General features: G+C 44.2%; 1 protein-coding gene across 7 annotated transcripts in view; it reads right to left on the reverse strand.

The window, feature by feature from the left end:
* Positions 1 to 23,598, reverse strand: part of PTPRT (protein tyrosine phosphatase receptor type T) — a 243,567-nt gene that overhangs the window by 85,721 nt on the left and 134,248 nt on the right. For all 7 annotated transcript variants that reach the window (XM_072112145.1, XM_072112142.1, XM_072112141.1 and 4 more), the window contains exon 7: positions 16,381 to 16,674. In XM_072112145.1, the coding sequence (XP_071968246.1) occupies positions 16,381 to 16,674 (294 nt within the window). The remainder of the gene's footprint in view (positions 1 to 16,380; positions 16,675 to 23,598) is intronic.

Here is a 23,598-nt window from a genome sequence, read left to right on the forward strand (position 1 = left end):
TACCATCCGTGGGCATGGCGGCATCAGTCGGTAGCTCTAGGCACAGCAGCAGTGCCATCGCTAAGCGACAGCAGGCGGTGCTCAAACTGCTGAGCCTAGGCGATAAAAGGCACACCGCCCAAGAGTTATTACAGGGCATCACGGCGCAGACTGATCTGTGGCTGGCACCGCTGAACCTGAAGCCAGGCATGGTTCTGTGTGACAACGGCCGTAACCTGGTGGCAGCTCTGCAACTCGGCAGACTGACACATGTGCCATGCCTGGCCCATGTGTTAAATCTCATAGTTCAGCGTTTCCTCAAGACATACCCCAATCTGTCTGATTTGCTCACGAAGGTGCGAGCGATTGTAGACTGCCAGATGTCAACTTCCACCAGAACTGGTAGTCAGGTCAGTCAGCTTCCTCAAGTCTACAATGAGGAGTGGACGTGGATGTCTGATATCTGTCAGGTGCTGAGTAACTTTGAGGAGTCAACACAGATGGTCAGTGGTGATGCCGCCATCATCAGGCTCACCACCCCGCTGCTTGGCCTGTTGAAAAACTCTCTGGTCAGCATGAAGTCGGAAGCTTTGTGCTCGTCACAAGAGACGGGGGAAGAAGATTCCCTTGTTGATAGCCAAAGCACCCTTAGGTCTGTTTCTCAGCGCATATTGGACGAGGTGGAGGTGGAGGAGGATGAGGAGGAAGAGGAGGAGAATGTTGGCGAGACAGAAGAGGGGACCATTGTTCAGTCCTTCACTGTTCAGCGTGTATGGGCAGAAGAAGAGGAGTTGGAGGAGTTGGAGGAGGAGGAAATGGACAGTCAGGCCAGTGAGGGGAGTGAATTCTTGCGCGTTGGGACTCTGGCGCATATGGCAGATTTCATGCTAAGCTGCCTATCCCGTGACCCTCGCGTTCAAAGAATTTATTCCAGCACCGATTACTGGGTATTCACTCTCCTGGACCCACGGTACAAGCAAAATCTTTCCACTCTCATCCCTGGAGAGGAAAGGAGTGTGAGAATGCATGAATACCAGCAGGCCCTGGTGCACAAGCTGAAACAGTATTTCTCTTCTGACAGCGCTAGCGGCAGAGGGCGTACTTCTGCGGGACAAGTAGCGAGGGAGAGTAGGCGACCAGGCAGCTTGTCCAGCACTGGCAGGGGTACGCTTTACAAGGCCTTTGCCAGTTTTATGTCACCCCAGCAAGACACTGTCACCTGTCCCCAGTCTCGGCAGAGTAGGGCTGATCTTTACAGAAAGATGGTGAGGGAGTACGTAGCTGACCATACCATCGTCCTAAATGATCACACAGCTCCCTACAACTACTGGGTTTCAAAGCTGGACATGTGGCACGAACTGGCGCTGTACGCCTTGGAGGTTCTTGCCTGCCCTGCCACTAGCGTGTTGTCCGAGCGGGTTTTCAGTGCAGCTGGTGGCATCATCACCGATAAGCGTACACGCCTGTCGACTGACAGCGCTGACTGGCTGACGCTTATCAAGATGAATAAAGCCTGGATTTCTCCGCATTTCCATTCTCCACCAGGTGAAAGAAGCTGAACCTGAATAATGTATGCACTCCTCCTCCTCATTGTCCTCCTTCTCCTCCTCTTTGTACACTAAAGCAGAGGAAACTGGCTATTTTTTTGCCAGGGCCAACTGGCTCTGGCTATAGTACTCTATGTATTTAATTTTTCTGGAGGGCCAACTACCCTGTCCTCTGTTTTAAACAATTTTTGGGAGTGCCACATACAGGCACTCAATCTATGTAATTTTTCTGGAGGACCAGCTACCTGCTCCTCTGGTTTGAAAACTTTTTTGGACTGCCACATACAGGCACTCAATTTATTTAATCTTTTTGGAGGACCACCTACCTGCTCCTCTGGTTTGAAAACTTTTTTGGACTGCCACTTACAGGCACTCAATCTATGTAATTTTTCTGGAGGACCAGCTACCTGCTCCTCTGGTTTGAAAACTTTTTTGGACTGCCACATACAGGCACTATCCAAATTAAATTGTCTCCATAGCAGCCTCCACACATCGTCTTTTTAGCTGCCTTCACACGTTGTCTCCATTGCTACCTCCACACGTCATCGCCATAGCTGCCTCCAAAAGTAGTCCATATAGCTGCCTCCATACATGGTCCCCTTATCAAACGAGCTGTGTCAGGCAGAATTTTGGATTGTTTTCATGGCTTCCATGTTAACTTTGTCGCCACCCTGCTGTGTAATCCACAAAATATACTGGCAAACTTTTATCATTTACCAATATTACTTCAGCGCTTCTTGCGCATCTGTTTACATTCCCCTCACCCGCCAGAACCCAAACTTATAAGAACGCTACTACACTTGATCTTATACAAAAGGTTCTTAGAAGTGCTGTTTGGGGAGTAGCCTAGAGACAGGGGCTTGGATTGGCGAAAGCTCGCCTGGCAGCGGAGCGCCAGCTCCATCCCAAGATCCAACTAACATAGTTTTAACTGCAGCACCTTTAATCTACTACTAGTTCACTGCCTCCATACATCGTCCCCTTATCAAATGAGCTGTGTCCGGCAGAATTTTGGGTTGTTTTCATGGCTTCCACATCAAACTTGTTAACTTTGTCGCCACCCTGCTGTGTAATCCACAAAATATACTGGCAAATTTTTATCATTTACCAATATTATTTCAGCGCTTCTTGCGCATCTGTTTACATTCCCCTCACCCGCCATATCCTAAACTTATAAGAACGCTACTACACTTGATCTTATACAAAAGGTTCTTAAAAGTGCTGTTTGGGGAGTAGCCTAGAGACAGGGGCTTGGATTGGCGAAAGCTCGCCTGGCAGCGGAGCGCCAGCTCCATCCCAAGATCCAACTAACATAGTTTTAACTGCAGCACCTTTAATCTACTACTAGTTCACTGCCTCCATACATGGTCCCCTTATCAAACGATCTGTGTCAGGCAGAATTTTGGGTTGTTTTCATAGCTTCCTCATCAAACTTGTTAACTTTGACGCCACCCTGCTGTGTAATCCACAAAATATACTGGCAAACTTTTATCATTTACCAATATTATTTGAGCGCTTCTTGCTCACCTCCTTTGGTTCCTCTCTGCCACCCATTGGTTTTAAGCCTGAGTCCATTTGGGGTATGTTGCCAAGACACTCTCTAGCCTGCCGCTGCTGCCGCTGCCTCTGCATGCCGTCCCCTATAGTGTCAGGGTCAATTATTGGATGTTTTAGATGCTATCTAGCCTCATTCGGTCACTCTGTCATGGCCATGCTGTTGCCCATAATTTTGGCATAATGGTGCGTTTAAGCAGCCTCAGAGGCATCCATGCATGCTGCCCCTGCTGTTTCCTGTCCATTTCCGTGGTGTTTCCATCCTTTTCTGAGGTTCCCAGGTGCTTGGCCAAGCTTCCCTGTGCAGATCCTTGGTCCCCTTGAAAAATGCTCGTGTCTCCCATTGACTTCAATGGGGCTCGTTATTCGAGACGAGCACTCGAGCATCGGGAAAAGTTTGTCTCGAATAACGAGTACCCGAGCATTTTAGTGCTCGCTCACCTCTATCCACCACCAATGCTGCCACACCATTTCCATACAGGGTTTATAACCCTTTCCCTCCAAGCCATTTCCATACATCGCCCATTACTGACATTTCATCCCCATACAGGGTCCATCGCTCATTCCTGCCAACCATACCTTTACATGGTCCACTGCTCATTACTGCTAATACCATGCCTATACAGGATCCATCGCCTATTGCATTCCCGGACAAAGCTGATTTATCCAGATTTGGACCCTAATGTTGTATTTATGAACAGATCCAAACTTCCAACCTGGACTTTAGGTAGAAGTTCAAGTTTGGGTTCAGCTCACCCCTGCCATTCAATACTTACAATCAGTGCAAGCATAGCAACAATTAAATGCAGGGAATCAGTGAATGGCGCCGTTGGCCATTTTGAGGTTTTGCGTTCATCCCTAGCTTTAGTGTTCGGAATTGCTCAGCTCAGCTGGAATTTGCAACTTTTACTTCAATAAAATCCACAGTCATCTTCCTGTAGTTTAGGTTCCTCATTTGTCCTCCATTGAATCTTTATATGCTACAAAGTTCTACATGAGGAGGAGGGTCTGGTAATATGTTGTTATTTTCTATGTATATCGTTTTTATTGCTGAAATACTAATGTAATACAAAATTACCCTTGAACTTGCATTTCTTATTCCCCATAAACTAAAACGCTAACATCCAGTGACGAGATCCTCATTAAGGGTACGGTATCCTCTTACTAGTCACATGAAAGCCGTACATATTCCTTGTGCACTTATGGAAATGAGAGAAAGGAACATCAATATTTCTAAGGCGGAGAAGTGATGAATGTCTGAGGTCGCTGGCAAGAAATGGACGTCCCTTCCACTTTTATATCATGAACCGCGTTATTAAACGTCATATTGTATCCATGGAGGAGAAAGTGCATGTAATTTAGTGGACCTATTTATTTTGGGAAAATTGCGGAAGGTCTGAAAAAAGGCAATATCCAATTTTATCTCTCATTTCCCTTAAGTGTTTGATTGCATGAATAGTTTAAGAACTACACGACATGCATACATATCCCTGCATGGAATATCACATGAAAAGAAGAAATGACCATCCTTAAAGGAACCGTGCAAAATATCTATCATTGAGAAGGATGGAAGGAGTCTATTTAGTCTTTGACATTGACTCCTTACAGGTGGAAATACAAATGCAAGTTCCTAAGAGAGCTACCCTTCCTCTGGAGGACCCATCGTGTTCTGTATTGCTCTGAGTGGACATTGTGCAATGCTAAATTTCCCCTGCGGAGGCGCTGCAGGAAACTAAGACCCTTATTGCAAGGTTTACCAGCAGATTACACACAGCTAATGGGGTCCAGTAAAAAAGATATATTTTTTAATGTGATTATCGTCAAAGCTGCAACTGCAAAGTTGAGTTCTGATCATAGTGCATGAAGATCACACAAATGTAGGTTAGAAGATGAGCAACTTATAATATTTAGCAGTGAGGAACTGGGCAGATTGATAAATGACTTTGTAGGAAAGGATTCAGAATAATTAATTTGCATTGTTGCTCTTTCTTTCTGAGGAAGCAGTTATCTAATTATAAGGGTTGTCCCATCACTGGTTGTCAGACCTCCATATATTGCTGTGCCTATACGCTGATAGGACCACCCTCCCCTGTCAATGACTCGATGGCCACTTCTCAGCATAAAAGTGTAACAATAAATGATAACTTACTTGAATACTTTCCCACAGAACTTTATATTTATATTTTCGGTCCTTTCTGCTGTATAACCTTCTGTTTGTAGTTAAAACACAGGGGGTCATTTACTAAGGGCCCGATTCGTTTGCCCGACGTGTTACTCGAATATTTCCGATTTGCGCAGATTTTCCCTGTATTGTACCAGGATTTTGGCGCACACAATCGGATTGTGGCGCATCTGCGCTGGCATGCACGCGGCGGAAATCTGGGGGCGTGGACGAACGAAAACCCGACGGATTTGGAAAATCACCAGGTATAGGCCGGTAAACTTCAGTGCATTCCGGCGGGCCTCGGGGAACTTCAGCGCAGCAGGGCCACCTGGTGGATGTCGGAGGAACTACCTTAGTGAATCGCCGGAAGACCCGAATCCACCACAGAGAACACGCCGCTGGATCGGGAATGAACTGGGTAAGTAAATCTGCCCCACTATGTACAATCTGCTCAGCTCCTCCCGCTCTATAACAGGCTGCCTGCAGATAGGACACTATGTACAATCTGCTCAGCTTTTCCTGCTCTATAACTTGCTGCCTGCAGATAGGACACTATGTACAATCTACTCAGATCCTCCTGCACTATAACATGCTGCCTGCAGATAGGACACTATGTACAGTCTTCTCAGATCCTCCTGCACTATAACATGCTGCCTGCAGATAGGACACTATGTACAATCTTCTCAGCTTTTCCTGCTCTATAACATGCTGCCTGCAGATAAGACACTATGTACAATCTGCTCAGCTCCTCTTGCTCTATAACATGCTGCCTGCAGATGAGACACTATGTACAATCTGCTTAGCTCCTCCTGCTCTATAACATACTGCCTGCAGATAGGACACTATGTACAATGTGCTCAGCTCCTCCTGCTCTATAATCTGCTGGAAATACTGCAGTCTTACTGTCAAGTTATGATACCAGTCTTTTTACTTCCTTTTAAAACAGGTTAATAACATTTTCAACATCTTCAAGACAAAAATAAGTTAATGTGGAATGAGACCACATGCATCGTGCATCCGTGGAGACACAGGTCTGTAAACACAATATAAAGTTACTGGGGGTGATGCATCATTGTTTATGTGTCTATGTTTGGCGTAGAACAGCAGAAAGTCACTTTGACATAGACCCTGCTTGCACTAAATTAATTATTTCCCTACACTAGTTTTCACAATTGGACTGCAATCATGAACTGACGCAAACTGACGCAATTCCCCTCCCTGGTCTATCTTTTGTGACTTTTGCAACTTTTTATTCAACTGTCGGAAAAAACCCATATAGAATTAGACACTGCTAGGGTCAGATCCAGGTTTCAGTAGGTGACAGAGCCTTGGTAGGCCCCTCTACAGTGAACTCAAGTGGCAGCATTAAAAATTCAGAAACTAAAACAGTCTCCTGATCCCTAAAATATTCCCTAGTTTATCATCCCAAACAGCCCCCTCATGGTTATTTTATGTACAGCCCCGCTCACCCCCATGGATTCCTTAAGTGCAGTCTTATTTGGGCCCCCCCAGCAGCCCTGGGCCCCGGCACTTGCCCAGGGATGGCCAGTGCTGGCGCCGGCCCCGCTGCCAGCAGATTTACCAGGGGACAAAACTACTTTAATGAATTTGACAGCAACAGGGCTCCAAAGACTGTCATAAGGGGCCAGTCTAATGATAAACTACCCCCACTGTTCCCTCTTTTTGAGTTAAGGTTGGACATTTATCAACTTTGGCAAAGGGCCTGTGTTTAATCTTGCTATAACTTTCACTGGGTTGTTAAATTGTGGCGCAAGGGGTTAATTGGCTTAACTTCCTCCACATTTATGAGAGTGAAATAGACCGGCTTTTAGCAGCTCTTAGTGTATACCAAAAATTGTGCCAAAAATAGTGTCGAAAAACTAAATGCGCATGTAAAGTGTTGGATTCCCAGGCGGCGTCCCCCAAAATTTTTGTGAGTGTTGGAAAACCACCAATATTGTTGTGGTGAAAATTAATAAATATGGTGCTACAGTGTCGGCAAGGTTCTAGATATGGATTCTTTATTGTGACAATTATGGCTCCAAAAAACTAAAAAGTGCAGCTAAAGAATACTTTTCCAATAGAACATTGCAATGTTTGCCAAGATAACTTGTATATTCCAAGAACTTAGCCTAAGGAAAGTGATTTATGTGACTAGAGGTGATACCAGTTCTAGTGATGCCCAAGGCACGGCTTTAGAAACCTTGTTTTCTGCGTAATAAAATATACAGAGAAAGTGTCCAAAAAAAACAACTGTGATAAAAAGTCACATTTGTAAGTACTTACACCTTGACCTGCTCCAGAATGTCATGCATAGCCCTTTGATGGAGTCATGTGCAACACCTGATGCCCCCACAATGAGTTGCATTGTTCTAGACTGTTCCATGTGTTCTCTCTTTTATACTATAAGGGTTAAATTACTTTGTATTGACATTAAGTCTGCAAAACTTAAGAATTGCATGTTTGTCATTGGCCAGTTTCCCTCAGAATGTATCCACGGACTAAGGGTATATAAATTAAGCCCTCTCTATAATTCTCAGTTTCTCTGTTCACCTGTCCAGAGACAGGTTTTTCTCTGCTGTCTTGTTAGGAGACAGGACTAAGTTAGTTGCTCTCAGCTGTTCCAAGAGAGTGTGGTCCTAGGCCTCTCACACCACCTGTCAGGAGTCAGGTTGCTGGTCCTGTTTAGTGTCCAGAGGAATATCCCTGGCAACCAGAAGCTTGCAACAAACTCAGCTGCCCATGCAGCAGAGCTCATCCAGCTCCTCTACAAAAAGGATATAGAACGTAGCCACACAGAGACTCCTGGGCTGAAGATGCTACTACCACAGCCAGCCACTGACAAACTTGCTGTTGTTCTCAACAACATCACCACCTACATACATGTTTCTGTCACACGGTGGCGTGTGCTGCCCATTTCCATAGGGGAGAAGCATCACTGATCATTTTTTTGGTCCTGAATCTTTTAGTTATCCATTTCCCTAGGCACACAGTGAAACAGAACTGCCTCTCATGTCCCTTTAAGGATTTGCTGATGATAATATCCACTAATACGTCGGTCCTTGTCAAAGGAAACGAATGAAAAGAACACGAAAGCAGGACCAAGTCCTGAATATCCATATGTTCTCACATACTACAAAAGCATGAAATGTGTAGATTGTTATTGCCTCCACTCACCAAAACAATGCCAGGTCTCTTGGAGAAACTCATTCTTTACACGTGTTGCCTGTAAGTGCACTGTGCGCAATTTCCATACACAAATCCATGCAGAGGGGGTATGAAGTGTATCGTGTCATTATTCTTACTAGAAAAGCCCTATTTCATTTCTAAGGGAACACTTATTCATCCATATCTGAAGAAAATGCACGCAATGATGGAATAGACACTCATAGTCAGTCTATGCACAGACCTATGTCATTGATACACAATCCCGCCATACATACAATTGTAAAGCGTAGCCTGTTTTAAGTTATTTTGAATGGGTTAATATAGCATTTTCTATTCTACTACATTATTAGCAAAAAAATCTTGTTCCCAATCACTGAGTGGGTTGGGGGTGGGGGTAGGGCTGCGAGAGAGAGTGGCTTCCTAGTGAGTAGTCATTGTGTTGGACGCGGCATGGTGCATCGGTTCTCTGCAGAAAGACGGCACTAGACTCCCCTCATTACAATAAATACACCTCATTTTACCTGCGGGGTTCCTAGGCCCAGTGCCTCCCTTTCCTGCCGCACGAATCCAGGAGGCTGGAGCAAGCAGGCAACGCAGGTGTTTAACTATTCTCGGTCCTTTGACAAAGTGTTCATGAGCATCACATATATAATATAGACACCGATGGATAAAAATGTAAAATATGTGCATATAGATGTGTAGCCATACATATTAATACATGTATATACATCAATAAAGATATGCATATCTATAAATGATGGGTAAATATAATATATTATGCTTTCTTCTTCTTCGCAGTCTTTGAAGCCCCCCGGGCGCCGCGAGAGCCTGGGATTGGGTGTTGTGCACCTCATAGTTACAAGAAATCTCTCTATCAAATTGCAAGCTCCGATTTCAATAAGCAGGAAGTATAAATCGGTACACAGGGTTTGCATATATTGACAGCGAGTATAAATACACACAGAGATTGCCAGGCGCGTCTTTAAATATTCAGTGCTCGAAAAAGGAACAATAGCAGCACGAGAGGGGGAAGCGTAGAAAATAGTCAGAGACGGGATGGGACGGAGAGGGGGGGGGTGCACACAACACTACAGTGGGGGGGATACATAAAGGGACAACACAATGACAGGAAATGAGAAACGGTGAGAATAGGCAAAAAACAACTGGAAAGGACGGGATTGAACACCATGAGAGAGAAGATGAAAAGCAAAAGAGTGTAAGATCACAGCGAGACAGACTGACAGAGAATGAGAGACACAAGATCACAACGAGAGACGGGCCAGTATAGTTTAAGGCAGGATAAGATGCCAGGCGTGAGACAGTGTCAGGCTATATTCACACGACTGTATGGGGGACGTATATACGCCGACGGATATATGATATATATACATCCCCCATAGATGGCAATGGGCTCAAGGTGCCATACGGGAGCAGTACGGTGCAGCACACGTGCACCATACATTGCTATGGTAGGGGCGGGGGTGAGCAGTGCACAACCCCTCCTCTCCTGGGTGCCGACGTGTGCCCGCTGTGCTATGTGTGAATGTAGCCTCATAGTGATAGATGCTGAAATCAGAGATGAGAGAATCACCAATTTTTTTTAAAAGATTTGGTTCTAGTCTGAATTAGTTTGGTCCGAAGTGATGTTGCTCCATTTGTCCTGGGAGACCTGCATCATCCATCTCCTTTCTCATGGCCAGGCTGAATGGAGAGTGTAACACACATGAACAGCCACACTCGATTTTGGTTTACGTGAAAACTCCCATAGATTTGAATAGAGAAGGGCTGCACATGCTCAGTAAGCACTAAGTTTAGACTGACACTGTGAAGACCAACAGTGGATCCAGTTTACTGAGATATATTTACGAGATGTCCTAAATATTAAAGGTATTATCAACTAGTAAAAAAATTTTTTTTATAGAGGGAGCCTTATAAAACCTCTACTCACTTCAGTCTGAGCTCTCATACAGCCTTCAGTTCTAACATCAACTAATAACAATCCATCTTAAATGTTTTTCTTTATTTTAGGTTTAAGAATCCATCTGCAGTACTTTATTCTGAAGTTCGCACTGAGCTGCCAGGACATAATGCAAATAAGTTTGCCAGGTTTGGCTAAGGAAACATTGCCTCTTTTGCTACCTTGTAAGGCAGCTCCCTTAACATCAAGCATGACTTTTAGGGAGCTCAACAAACATGATGAAGAATTAAAGCCAAACCAGTATATATTCCTAAAGGAACGGACTCTTAACTGTAGTCAGCGCTGTTCTGATGTGGCTGTGTATTTCAGTACAGTGTAGGGAACTGGTTTAGTTGAGTGAGAGGCTTTTGGCAGCTAAAGAGGCAATGTTTCCTTATTCCATCCTGGAAAATGTATTTGCATAATTCCCTGAATCCCTTAGTGGAGCATCAATGGCTGTAAGACTCCACACGCATGCAAGGCAGCCTTGACTAGCAAAGTTTCTATAAAGAGAACTCTTACTTCCTGACTCTAGTCAAAGGCCTCTCACTCAGCCAAACCAGTACATTACAGCTCTGTCTATAGCTGGGAATCTGTTCCTTTTAAAATATATATTCTGCTTTGATCCTCTATCGTGTCATTAGGCTTCCTGAAAGACATGCTTGATGTTAAAGTGCCGACTGAGCTGCCAGGGTGGAGAAGCAATACACATCTTACAGACATGTGCCAAGAAGTTCTGTACAACCTGTAACTCAACTCCTTAAAACTGAGCTAATGTATTTAATTTTTTTTTTTTTTTAGTTATTGAAAGGACATGTTTAACACTGAAATAAATGTATGGTAATAAGAGAAGAGAGACAAAGCTTTAAAGTGCATGGTATACTAGGGATGAGGGAGTAAAATAGACACAGAGAACAGAAGAGAGAGAAAAACACATAGAGAGATATCACTGGGAATAAAGTAAAAGTAGAGAAGAGGCATTAACATGCAGATAAGATGAAAAGGAAACAGTAACACAAGGATTGTAAAATATACAGAGGTTACTGAAAGAGAGTTGTATCAAAACTGAACACCGAACACAGAGGGGTAAGAATCACCCGCCAAATGATGGGTGGAAAGCAGAGATGTCATGGGAATCAATGCTTGAATATGAGGAATGAGAAAAGGTCTAGACAGATTTTTAAAATTCTACAGTATATTCAGAACAAGGATGTTTGGTTTGACTCCGACTGATCCGACTTCTGATTCATCTCATCCAAGAGATAGCTCTATTCTTGTGTTGATCTGATGGTCAAGTATGGACCTCTACCAAAACAGGCCGCCTTATGATGGAACAACAAAACAAGTGGAGAGGTTAAAAGCTCAGAGTACACGTTTCTGGAATCCTTTCCTTAAGCCTTGGGTTGTCTGCTAACAGTCTTATAAAGAAAAGTTCATTGCACAGGTTTAAATCAACTATCAAAATGGGTAAGGTCAGTGTAGGCTAGCCTCTCTGGACCCTAATTCAGCTCTGAATAAATTATCTTTAGTGAGAAAGATGGATTGGCATATGGAAATCCAACATGATCAACGTTTGTCCAATTTTCAATTGGAAGCAATGCTGGAACATCCTCAAACAGAAGATCTTTGGTTCCGCATAAATGAGCGTGCTTGTCTAAGGTGTATGGGCACCTTTCCCCATAGTTATAAGAGAGCACCAACTCTGATAACTATTTACACATTTTACAGCTGTGGCAACATAGTGGATCAGTGACCTTGACCAATTGCCTTGCCGAGTTTCTGGGTTTTGCATCTGATCCAAGGCAACATCTGCTTGGCATTTATAAGTTTTCCCAGTGATTCCAACAGAATTATGAAATGAATACTGGTGGGTGCTTGGCATAAGATGCTATATAGTTGGCACTTGTCTTCCTTTCTTCACATCACTGTTCCTTTCTTCACAACTGCCCTGAAAGGGCTGTACAAGGATCTTATCAAACATCTTTTTATACCTTGGTCTGTGTCCAGGACAAGTGGGCATCCTCCACGCTTAGAGGGGATGTGGTTCTACAATCGCCATAGACAGGGGGCATCCTCTACACCTAGAGGAGAGGTGGTTCTACCCTCGCCATGGACAGGGGGCATCCTCTACACCTAGAGGAAAGGGGGTTCTACCATCGCCATAGACAGGGGGCATCCTCCACGCTTAGAGGGGATGTGGTTCTACCATCGCCATAGACAGGGGGCATCCTCTACACCTAGAGGAGAGGTGGTTCTACCCTCGCCATGGACAGGGGGCATCCTCTACACCTAGAGGAAAGGGGGTTCTACCATCGCCATAGACAGGGGGCATCCTCTACACCTAGAGGAGAGGTGGTACTACCATCACCATAGATACGGGACATCCTCTACACCTAGAGGAGAAGTGGTTCTACCATCACCATAGACAGGGGGCATCCTCTACACCTAGAGGAGAGGAGGTTCTACCATCACCATAGACAGGGGACATCCTCTACACCTAGAGGAGAGGTGCTTCTACCATCACCATAGACAGGGGGCATCCTCTACACCTAGAGGAGAAGAGGGTCTACCATCACCATAGACAGGGGACATCCTCTACACCTAGAGGAGAAGAGGGTCTACCATCACCATAGACAGGGGGCATCCTCTACACCTAGAGGAGAAGAGGGTCTACCATCACCATAGACAGGGGGCATCCTCTACACCTAGAGGTGAGGTGGTTCTACCATCGCCATAGACAGGGATTCTTAACTGTAAGAGCAGTGAGACAATGAAACTTTCTGCCACAGGAGGTTGTGGTGGTGGTTCAGTAGATCCTTATAGGTCAATATCTGACTTTCAAGAAGCCCTGTGACCAGTAATAGACTTCAAACTGCTTAAATATGTGAGTCGCCATTGATGTGGGTCAGGATGGGTAACAACATGCCTTTTTGACAAGTCTATCTTTAGGCCAACTTTGCTTGAGATTAAAGTCTTTAAAAGGGTTGGCCACCTTGATCTTAAATAATTTTAATTGTTCACATTTGGTTTAAATAAAGTTACCCCCCCCCCCCCTAGGTGCCAGTACAGGGTCGTAAATTAACTCACCAAGTCTTTTCTTCTCCCTTTTGCACCACCATCTTCCAGAATGGTGCCTAAGTAGGTGGGGTCAACCAGGCACCATCTTCTCTATGACATAGCTCTTCACATGTTCTGTGTTTCAGAGCTGTGCCTCTGCTTTTTGATTGGGGACGAAGCTGGGAACACTCAGAGCAGACGACAAGCTACGTCACGGGAGTATACATGGGACAGCAAAAACATTACGTGTTCCTCAAGTAAAGTAGCCGGCCAGGATGGACTGGACAAAGGAGAAGAGGCTGCCGGATCACACAGGAGGATCAGGACAACTCTGTAGAGTCCCTTAAGAAGGTGACAAAAAAATATTCCATAGAACTAAGAACTAAGTTCATTGGAAAGTCTTCTGATGCACGGGTTCGTTGCTGCCTGGACTGAAGCCACTAAAACGTAAAAGGATCCAAGGACCACAAGTTATTACTGTTAAAATGAGCAGGTGGGCATCGCCATCCATACTGGCAGACGTGTTTGTAATTGCCATCCATACTGGCTGATATAATTGTTAGCCTGCCCCAAAGCCCCATGAAAAAAATTTAATTAAAGTGCCCAACCCTTTTAAGACCATACAAACTATACTACTACTTTGTAGATGTAGCTATTTCCAGTAACTATTCTGAGAAAATGACATAACAAAATGCAGTTCTCCAGTATATCCATGGTCATTTGCAGGTTGCAATTGACCACTTTGAGGGCAATGGAATCCTGAGGAAGCAAAAATTTCCATTAAGAACAGCTGGTGGGATCAGTCTATTGGTAGAAAGCTTCTTAGAAAAAGGGCTGCCTTATAACACATGAAAGGAACTGAAAAGCAGCATGCCCTCCCTTATTTTCCCGATAAAGTAAGAGAAATGAAGAGAGCTGGGTACTTAGCACCCCACACCGTGAGTAGGATGGAGACATGAAGTGATGCTTGGTGCTCAGCCATAAAGGTTGGAGACAGCACTTAACAATAAGTGGCAGCCAGAAGCTATTATAGCTGTCACATACCTCCAATACCAAATATTGGCAGTGTCTGCCCCCCCTCCTTCTAGAACATCCTAAAGAGACCTCTTGAATCTACTTCTAAATGTCTATTTATTAGCATGAAAAGGCTTTTAATGTGCATTAGATCTGAGCTGAGAAACCGCACTTTTTAATACCAGTGGTAGGGTCTTAGAAATGGAAATAAGGTCAGGTTATTAAATCGCAGCTCTCAACTGCAAAATGACCACTACTTATAATCTCAACCATCTGGATATAATGGAATTGAGCTGCTCTACTAAGAAGAAGTAAATTACTTGCATAGTAAATGTAAGGTGTCCATATGCAATGACTGCGAGACCCCATAATCCTGCCCAATACCTACGGTAGAGTACCACTCTTTGACGTCCTAGGGCTCTGGATCGCCACTATTTGACCCTTTTATTCTTGTTGCGCTCGGCATCACATCATTTGCCATTTCAATACTGTGCATCAGCATGCCCTTTGTTATAAGATGTATATACGGAGGATCTGCTACAGAATTTAATGATATGACTGCGAATATGCTGAGCAGTTAGATTTAATATTTATACACGAGGACAGAGAAATTTATTAAAATTAGGTTACAGGAAAACTAGAATCGGCTCATGGCGGGATAAGGTGCATAACATTTTTTTTAATAGTTATATTAGGTTTTCGTGACAAAGGAAATATAAAATTGCCAGAATGTAAAAACTGGATACAACATGTTGTAATAAAATAAGCTGTATATATATAAAACTATGCCTGTCGGGTCTTATGAAGTTAGATTCCCGTTGACTGTTATAGAGGTAAAGGGAGATTTATCATAAGTCTCTTAAAGCAGATCTGTTCTAGTTGACCATGGCAACCAATCAGAGCACAGCTTTCATTTTCCCACAGCTGTTTATAAAATTAAAGCTGATCTCTGATTGGTTTCCACGGGCAACTAGAACAGTTTTGCTCAAAAACTTATGATAAATCTCCCAAACAGAGTCTATAAAATGAGGACCTCAGACAGTGAATGTTACAATCGCTCATCAATCTCAGAATAATGGGGGTCTGATACCAGATACATCCGGTTGAGCAGCAGTAGATGGGACCTGAGCTACAGTACCTTGGTATGGCCACCAAGGTAGATGAAAGAGAAGATGAAAAAATGGATCTCAGTGATGCCGTGCCCTTCCTCAGGTTACAGGTTTATATGTGCAACCATATATATTACCTAAGGAAGTGCATGGCCCCTCCGAGATCCATTTTTTCATCTTCTTTGTTGAATATAGCGGTGTCCCACCAAGGATTGGAGCCCGCCGGTGTCATTTTGAGTTATTACTTACTGTTACGGAGCAAGTTGAGAGAATACTCACACTGCCCACCTAGGCATTTAAGTACACAAGGATCTACAGATGTTGCCCCATGGTGCTTGTCCTTCATTTTGATGCCTACTCTATTGAAATCCTAGAAAACCTTCCCATGCAAAGTCTATCTAGGGGAGTCAAGAAAGGACATATGAAGAAACAGGGACACCAGAGCCGTAGTCAGAAGTAGTTCTGAAGATATATATAACAAGTTTCACAAACATAAGCACCAAGGGTTGTGGGTGCTTTGTGTTACGGAAGTTTCCCACTGACCTTATAGTAATTCAATCATCACCTGACTTCAGAGTAGTCAAGGATTTTCTATGGTCTGTTTAGGATCAAGATAAAGTAAATGTGTACAAAAGCCTATGATAAGTTTTACTCTGGATCTCAGGACCCTTCCCCATCTGCCTCTGTAGTGGTTGAAGATCATCACTCTCAGCCGCTCAGATTTGGGAAAGCAGATTTGGGAAAGCAAACACCATAATGTAAGAGCCTTCATAAAAGTTGTGATCCAGTCTCCTTGACATACAATACACTTAACATTAAACGTCAACCTACCTGCACATTTTGTCCTGGTTGTGAGAGGAGGTCCTGGTGGTCCTGTGCCACCTTCTCCTGGACGAGTTAACAAGACACGTATTTCATACTCCACATCTGGATCCAAGTGCCATAGTTTGTATGTAGGTCCATCCATTACATGGGTCTCAGCCCAGCTTCCTGATGTAGTCCGGTACTCCACTTCCTTCAGGACAATTGGTCCATCACCAATAATTGAGTTGGCATTTGGCTTAATCCACAGATACGTAGCTCCTACTGCCAGGAGTTCGGGGGGTGCAATAGGTTTTGGAGGTTCTGGTAGGGATAGATAGGGAACATATCCATTACTAAATGTAAATTTTTCATGTCGCAGAGAGATTGCCTGTATATTTTAAGCTGAAAAATGAAAAATGGGTATGAAATCTATGGGACTATATTACAGGGTAGAGATATAAGGTACAATCATGTAGAAATACTCCAAAAATGCAAGTAATCTGAGCTGTAGTGGTAATTATTGTGATAAAGTCATTACTAATCACTGTTATACACATTTTTATTACAGCCGTTTATACTCATATTAATGTCACCTCAGAATTATTACCGTCTTCAGTGGAATGATGTAAAGGATGACAGGAACCTCTATTTTCTAATGTTCACAGCTAAGAGCTTTGCTGCTGGAACAGCATATACCTTCACAAGGAAGCATTTGTGGCAATTTTTGGACATAATGTTGAATATTAATGTAACATTTTTTTTAATTTCAAGCCCAAAATACTGAAATGATTAAGTACAAGTGGGGATATAATGAAGGTTGACGAGATGAGCTATGTGATACATAGGTTTGTGCAGCATGGAACAAGCAAAGTGAATCCTAATAGGATATCAGGACATTTATTGTCCTGATTACCACTCCCACACAGAGTGATTGACAGTAAAAGTCCTGATTACTCCACGCACACATAGTGATTGACAGTAAGAGTCCTGATTATTCCTCCCACACACAGTGATTGACAGTAAGAGTCCTGATTACTCCTCCCACACACAGTGATTGACAGTGAGAGTCCTGATTACCGCTCCCACACACAGTGATTTGCAGTAAGAGTCCTGATTACTTCCTCCCTCACACAGTGATTGACAGTGAGAGTCCTGATTACTCCTCCCACACACAGTGATTGACAGTGAGAGTCCTGATTACTCTGCCCACACACAGTGATTGACAGTGAGAGTCCTGATTACTCCGCCCAAACATAGTGATTGACAGTGAGAGTCCTGATTACTCCGCCCACACACAGTGATTGACAGTGAGAGTCCTGATTACTCCTCCCACACACAGTGATTGACAGTGAGAGTCCTGATTACTTTGCCCACACACAGTGATTGACAGTGAGAGTCCTGATTACTTTGCCCACACATAGTGATTTACAGTGAGAGTCCTTATTATCCCTCCCACACACAGAGTAATTGATAGAGCATGTCCTGATTACCTCACCCACAGTCCTGCTTACTCCTACCATAAACAGTAGTTGATATATATCTCTCTAATGCTGTAATAACATGTGCAAAACTCTTTTTGTGTATTTTGGCTGGGGAACCATTGTCCTCCGGTTGTGCATGGAGTGGCAGGCTGCACACTCAACCTACTGTTCCGTCAATTAGTGGGAATGGAATCCATATTCTCCTGTGGATAGGATCTGAGGAGACTATGGGGGACATTTATCAGATACATGAGGAGGCTTTGGCTGCACTGCTGTAAAATTCAGGCACAGACAATAGTGAGTGCGCAGGCGCAGGGAAAGCGGCGTACAAGTCCTGATAAATGCCCCCCTATGACTGTAAATAATACATTATAGTGAGGGGTCTAGTACAGGTCCATGGCTGATTTCTATCTGCTTCATTCAGCAGTTTACAGCTGTGGGCTTTGGCCGAGGGTTCGCACATAGATGAAGCTTACGTGCATGAGGTATAAATGCAGAAATCTGCGGCAGGGGAGAGCATGTTGTACAGTATACATACACCACAGACTATTCTCTACACAAGTTCCCATTAATATCATTGTACCTGTAATATGATGTCTGTGTAAAATGTGTTACTAACTAATGGCTGTCCACAGGCAGCGTGCAGGACATTGATGTTACAACTATTTCGGTAGATTCTATCAGAAATACTTTGTCAATCTTGCATTGCCGCTCATACCCATACAAATTATGGAACTGGTGTAATATATATATATATATATGGCTTGGTTTCAGTTTTTTTTTAGACCCAGTGGACATCTGCAATGGGGAACAAGAACTAAGAGATGAGCAAATCATCTAAATTCGATTCCTTAAGGGTGATGTCACACATGGCGTTTTTAGGCCGTTTTTGGGGCGTTTTTAGTGCGTTTTCAGATCGTAAAAAACGGATGCGTTAAAAAACGCATCCGTTTTTAAAGAACACATGCGTTTTTGTCCAGTTTTCCGAATTTGCGCAATTAAAAACGGACAAAACGCATGCTTTTTTACGATCTGAAAACGAACTATCTAAAAACGGCCTAAAAACGCCATGTGTGACATCACCCTAAGGGTGCGTCCAGATGCAGTTTTTGGAGCCAAAATCAGGTGTGGATCATAATGGGATGGGACAAATAATTGAAAGGTGCTGCTCCTCCTCCTCCTTTTACTCCATTCCTGGTTTGGGCATCAAAAACTGCATCTGAAAAACTGAACGGGTGTCGCACCCTCAAACTTAGACAAATTTTTTGTGATTTTTGATTTGGGTGCAAATGTATTCAGTCATTACTAATGTTGCTTGAATTCTCCAGGATATTGGTGTATAACCCCGTCTAGTCCTCTTAAACACAGCTCTTATCTAGTTAAGTTAATTTGTTACAAATATCTTAATTTTCCCTCACCCCTCCCCTGTCCCTGAGTATGGTAGCCACCATTTTGAAAGATTAGTCCAAAGTAAAGGAGAAATATTCAGATTCGATTCGGTGCCTGAAAAATGGCAGATCTGTACCGAATCTACAAATTAACCAATAGATCTCTGCCCACAAAAATGCAACCTCAGATTATCTGTTTACCGGAGAGTGGACCCACATTTGCAGAACTCCATAGAACACGACGACACATCCATTGGCACGAGAATGAAGAGGCGGAGGCACTACAAAGGACCCTGGAGCACGGAGGAGCCTTAGCCTCCAATGATTGGCCAGGCTAGTACACGCCCCAGTGCAATCTGCAGACAATTTACATATTACTTAGATTAAGTTTTTTAAACAATTAGATCAGTTTCAGGACTTGTAAATTAAATATTAGGGCTGAGGCTTGAAAGAGGAATCTACCATCACAATTACTTCTGATGGTAGATCCCTGATGGTAGCTTTTTCTTTAACCCTGACCCTAACTTTGATCCTAATTAAACAATTAACAAATCCAGAATATATTAGGAAATGAGTGGACCTGAATCGCAATTTTAGCCGAGTTCATGGCTTCCTGTGAAATCATTGATCATAGGGACTTTGCCAGCAATATTTAAAGGGTTAACACCTACGATTCGGTCCTGCACCAATAGCGGGTGTTAAATAGTGATGAGCGGACCCATACCTTTAAATGCCAGCACAAATCATGGGTGCAAATTGTTCTTCTTGGTTCAGCTGAACTAGGTGAACCTGTACTAGAACCGCTCCACTCATCACTAGATTGGATATTTTCTTTTAGAACATCTGCGTTTTGGAGGACTAGAGGAGGTTCTATACTAATTTCCATGAGCATTTGTGCAACATCGATTCAGTCCAATTTGGTCCGATTTGATCCTGGATCAAAATCAAAAATCAAATCTGAAATAATCCAACAATGTAATACTTCTCCTTTCCTGCGGGGGCACTGTAAGGAAATAACTGACTGATTTCTTATAGTTTGCATTTCATGGCATCGGGACACTTTTTTATTTTTGGGGGGTGGGGTTTCTTTTTACTTCTTCGTATCATTCATAAAACTAATATATACATAGATCAAGGTTTGTATACCGGACACTAGGCCTGACTATCTCTGTGCTGATGTAGTAGATACTTTTGATAACGGGTGGACATTACGTTATTTTATACATAGTAAAATCATGCAATTTCTAATGATGTGGAATGTCTTCCACTAATAATGAAGACGCTGCTCTGTATAATGCACTCCATGCCCCTAATAAATAAAAGATGTGATTTTTATGAGTGTTCTGGATGGTTGTCTCCCAGGTCCACGCTGAGCGTCTCCGGAATAATACCTGGATAATTATCTCCACTGAGAAATATAACGATCAATAATTGATTGTATCGAGCTGCACCTGAACTGATGGTGATGTGAAGATAGCCGAGACGTAATTAAGGAGATATTTAGGTAATATTTAGGTAAATGGTCGCGGTACACCAGGGAGGGACGGTGAGTACACCGAGGCCCGACAGCTGCACAAGGGACCAGGAGAGGCTCTTCAAGGTGGAACATGACAGCTAATGTTACAAAGAGCTCTCTAAAAATACATTTGTATAGTTATTATTGAAAATCCTGGAAAATAGAGGGAAAGTTCGCTTTTTTTTCCGTTTGTTAGTTTTATGCCGGGATGAATGATAGCAAATGAAAAAGTTCTTGTAATTTAAAGGTGTTGTACAAAGTATTATTGTTATTCTGGGGATAGGGGATATACATCTGCTTGTTGGGGGTTTGACTACTGGGGCCCTCACTAATAACAAGAAATGGGATCCTGTGCTCAATAATTGATTGAGCGGCAGGTGGAGCATGGATCCTGCCACTCCATTTAATACTGTGAGAGTGTCAGTGATTACCAAGCATAGCGCTCAGGTATTTCCAGAACGCTCCCATTCACTGTCTATGAGAGGGCAGGAGATCTCTTAGCGACGTGTTCAGCAATTTTAGACCCTCACATAGTATTGATTCCAGTGGCAGGACACTTGCTGCTTTATCAATTATTGAGACTCTTGTTATTGTGAACGTTGGGGTCTGCTCTCAAGATGCAGCAGTCAGACACCTATTGATCAGGGTCAGTGCCAGCACCCGACATACCCAGGCAAGTTCCGGGGCCCAAAGATGCTGGGGGGCCCACACGGCCGAATCTCAGTCCCCAGCAGCACTGGTGAGGGAAGCTGTATACAATATAACCCAAGAGGGGGCTGTATATAGGTAGATTATGAAGGGGCTGTTTGATACGATAAACTAGGAAATATTTTAGGGAACAGGAGAACAGGAATTTTTAATGCCAACATATGAGTTAACTGCAAAGTGGCCCACTGAGGCTCTGTCACCAAGTCGCCTACTGATACCTGGAGCCGACCCGGCTACCAATCATATTGTTATCCACTGTGCTGTGGATAAGAATTATATGTACAACCCCTTGTGAGACACTGAAGGGGTTAACTGTGGATGGGCGGTATGTTTCCCCTAGGTTTTGCTATTATGCAAGGCCTTAGTGCTGAGGTTGGGTGTCCAGCACCTTGGACACAGGTGATGGGAGCAGCCCAATTAGTCTTTTTTTTTAAACCGCTCAGCAGAGCTGGAAGGGTTGTCTCTCTCTGGAAGGAGGCTGGAGAGCACACAGCCCTGACCTCTGTGCCTGGAGCAGCCAAGTGATTTTGTATAGTGGTGAGTTAGTGTATACCTGTATAGTTAGCACCCTGACGGGTAGGATTTTTGTTTATTTAATGCCTGAATGTAAAGGCTGTTTTATTTTGCTGCTACAATAAACGCAGGCGAGACCTGTTTTGGACTGTACTTTGGTGTCACTGTCTTGAACTGCATCACAGCACCCCGCTACCACAGTCTCTACTGGGCCAAATCTCCCACATATGGTGGAGGATGCGGGCACCAGAACTAGCACTCTGTCGCCTGGGTTAAAGGTCCTGAGTCTGGCTGACCTATTGTAGACCCTAGACTGGGCCTCTTGTGCCCTTGTCATGTGCTCCTTTACAAGGGGCATTACCGCCGCTATGCGGTCCTGCATAATGGAGACGTGTTCTATCACACTACGGTGGGGGTGGTGGGGACCCTGTTTCATGAGGCTATTATCGGCAGAGACTTACCGGTGTTTTGGGACCTCTGGAGACGAAGACCCACCTCAGGTGCTGTTGCAGATAATGGACGTCAGGTATGTCCGGCCTTGGCCCCTGAACCCTTTGAGGCCGATGTACCCACACCAGCAGTAGGGGTGACCCCATGTGATGAATTCTCTCCCCTAGAGGTCCTAGCTGGTGAGGTCGAGGGTCACGAGGAGGTGGCCGACATGCCGGACCTTGAGTTTTCCCGTGAGAATTTTGGGGCTGCACAGCTACAGGACCCTACCTTGTTTAAAGCACGGGAGAATGTTAAGGTGATAAATGGGGTACTCCAAATACCAGGGGCTGACAAAATATACCCCCGAATGATGATTGTTGGGGAGCTGTTATACAGGGTCGACCAGATACGGGGTGAGGAGGTTGAGCAACTTGTAGTACCCGAATCTCACCGTAGGCTGGTGCTAGAGTTGGCACACAAACATGTGCTGGGAGGGCACTTAGGTGCTGAGAAGACCCGGGAGAGGATCCTGCAGAGATTTTTCTGGCCCGGGGTGTGGGAGGAGGTAAACCGGTATTGTAGCTCCTGCCCTGAGTGTCAACTTACTGCCCCGGTGTCCCACTTCAGGAGTCCTTTGGTCCCGCTACCAATCATAGAGGTGCCATTTGAACGGATTGCAATGGATCTGGTTGGCCCCATAGTCAAATCCTCAAGGGGGCACCAATACATCCTGGTTATCCTGGACTACGCTACGCGGTATCCCGAGGCGATTCCATTAAGGAACACCTCCTCCAAAAATATTGCTAGGGAGCTGTTCCAGGTATTCTCACGCACAGGCCTCCCCAAAGAAATCTTGACGGACCAGGGTACCCCATTCATGTCTAGGGTAATGAAGGAGATGTGTAAGTTACTGCAGGTTAAACAGCTCCGCACCTCTGTGTATCATCCTCAGACAGATGGCCTAGTCGAGAGGTTTAACAAGACCTTGAAGGGGATGCTAAGGAGGGTGGTCAGCAAGGATGGGAAGGACTGGGATTGTTTGTTGCCCTATTTGATGTTTGCCATACGTGAAGTTCCCCAGTCCTCCACGGGTTTCTCACCCTTTGAGCTGTTATATGGCCGTTCCCCACGTGGGCTTGGGGGCTGTCCTGTCCCAAGTGGTGGAGGGTGAGGAACATCCTGTAACATTCCTGAGCCGCAAGCTCAC

The sequence above is a fragment of the Engystomops pustulosus genome, chromosome 6 (assembly GCF_040894005.1).
Source record: "Engystomops pustulosus chromosome 6, aEngPut4.maternal, whole genome shotgun sequence".
NCBI classification, from domain to species: Eukaryota; Metazoa; Chordata; class Amphibia; order Anura; family Leptodactylidae; genus Engystomops; species Engystomops pustulosus.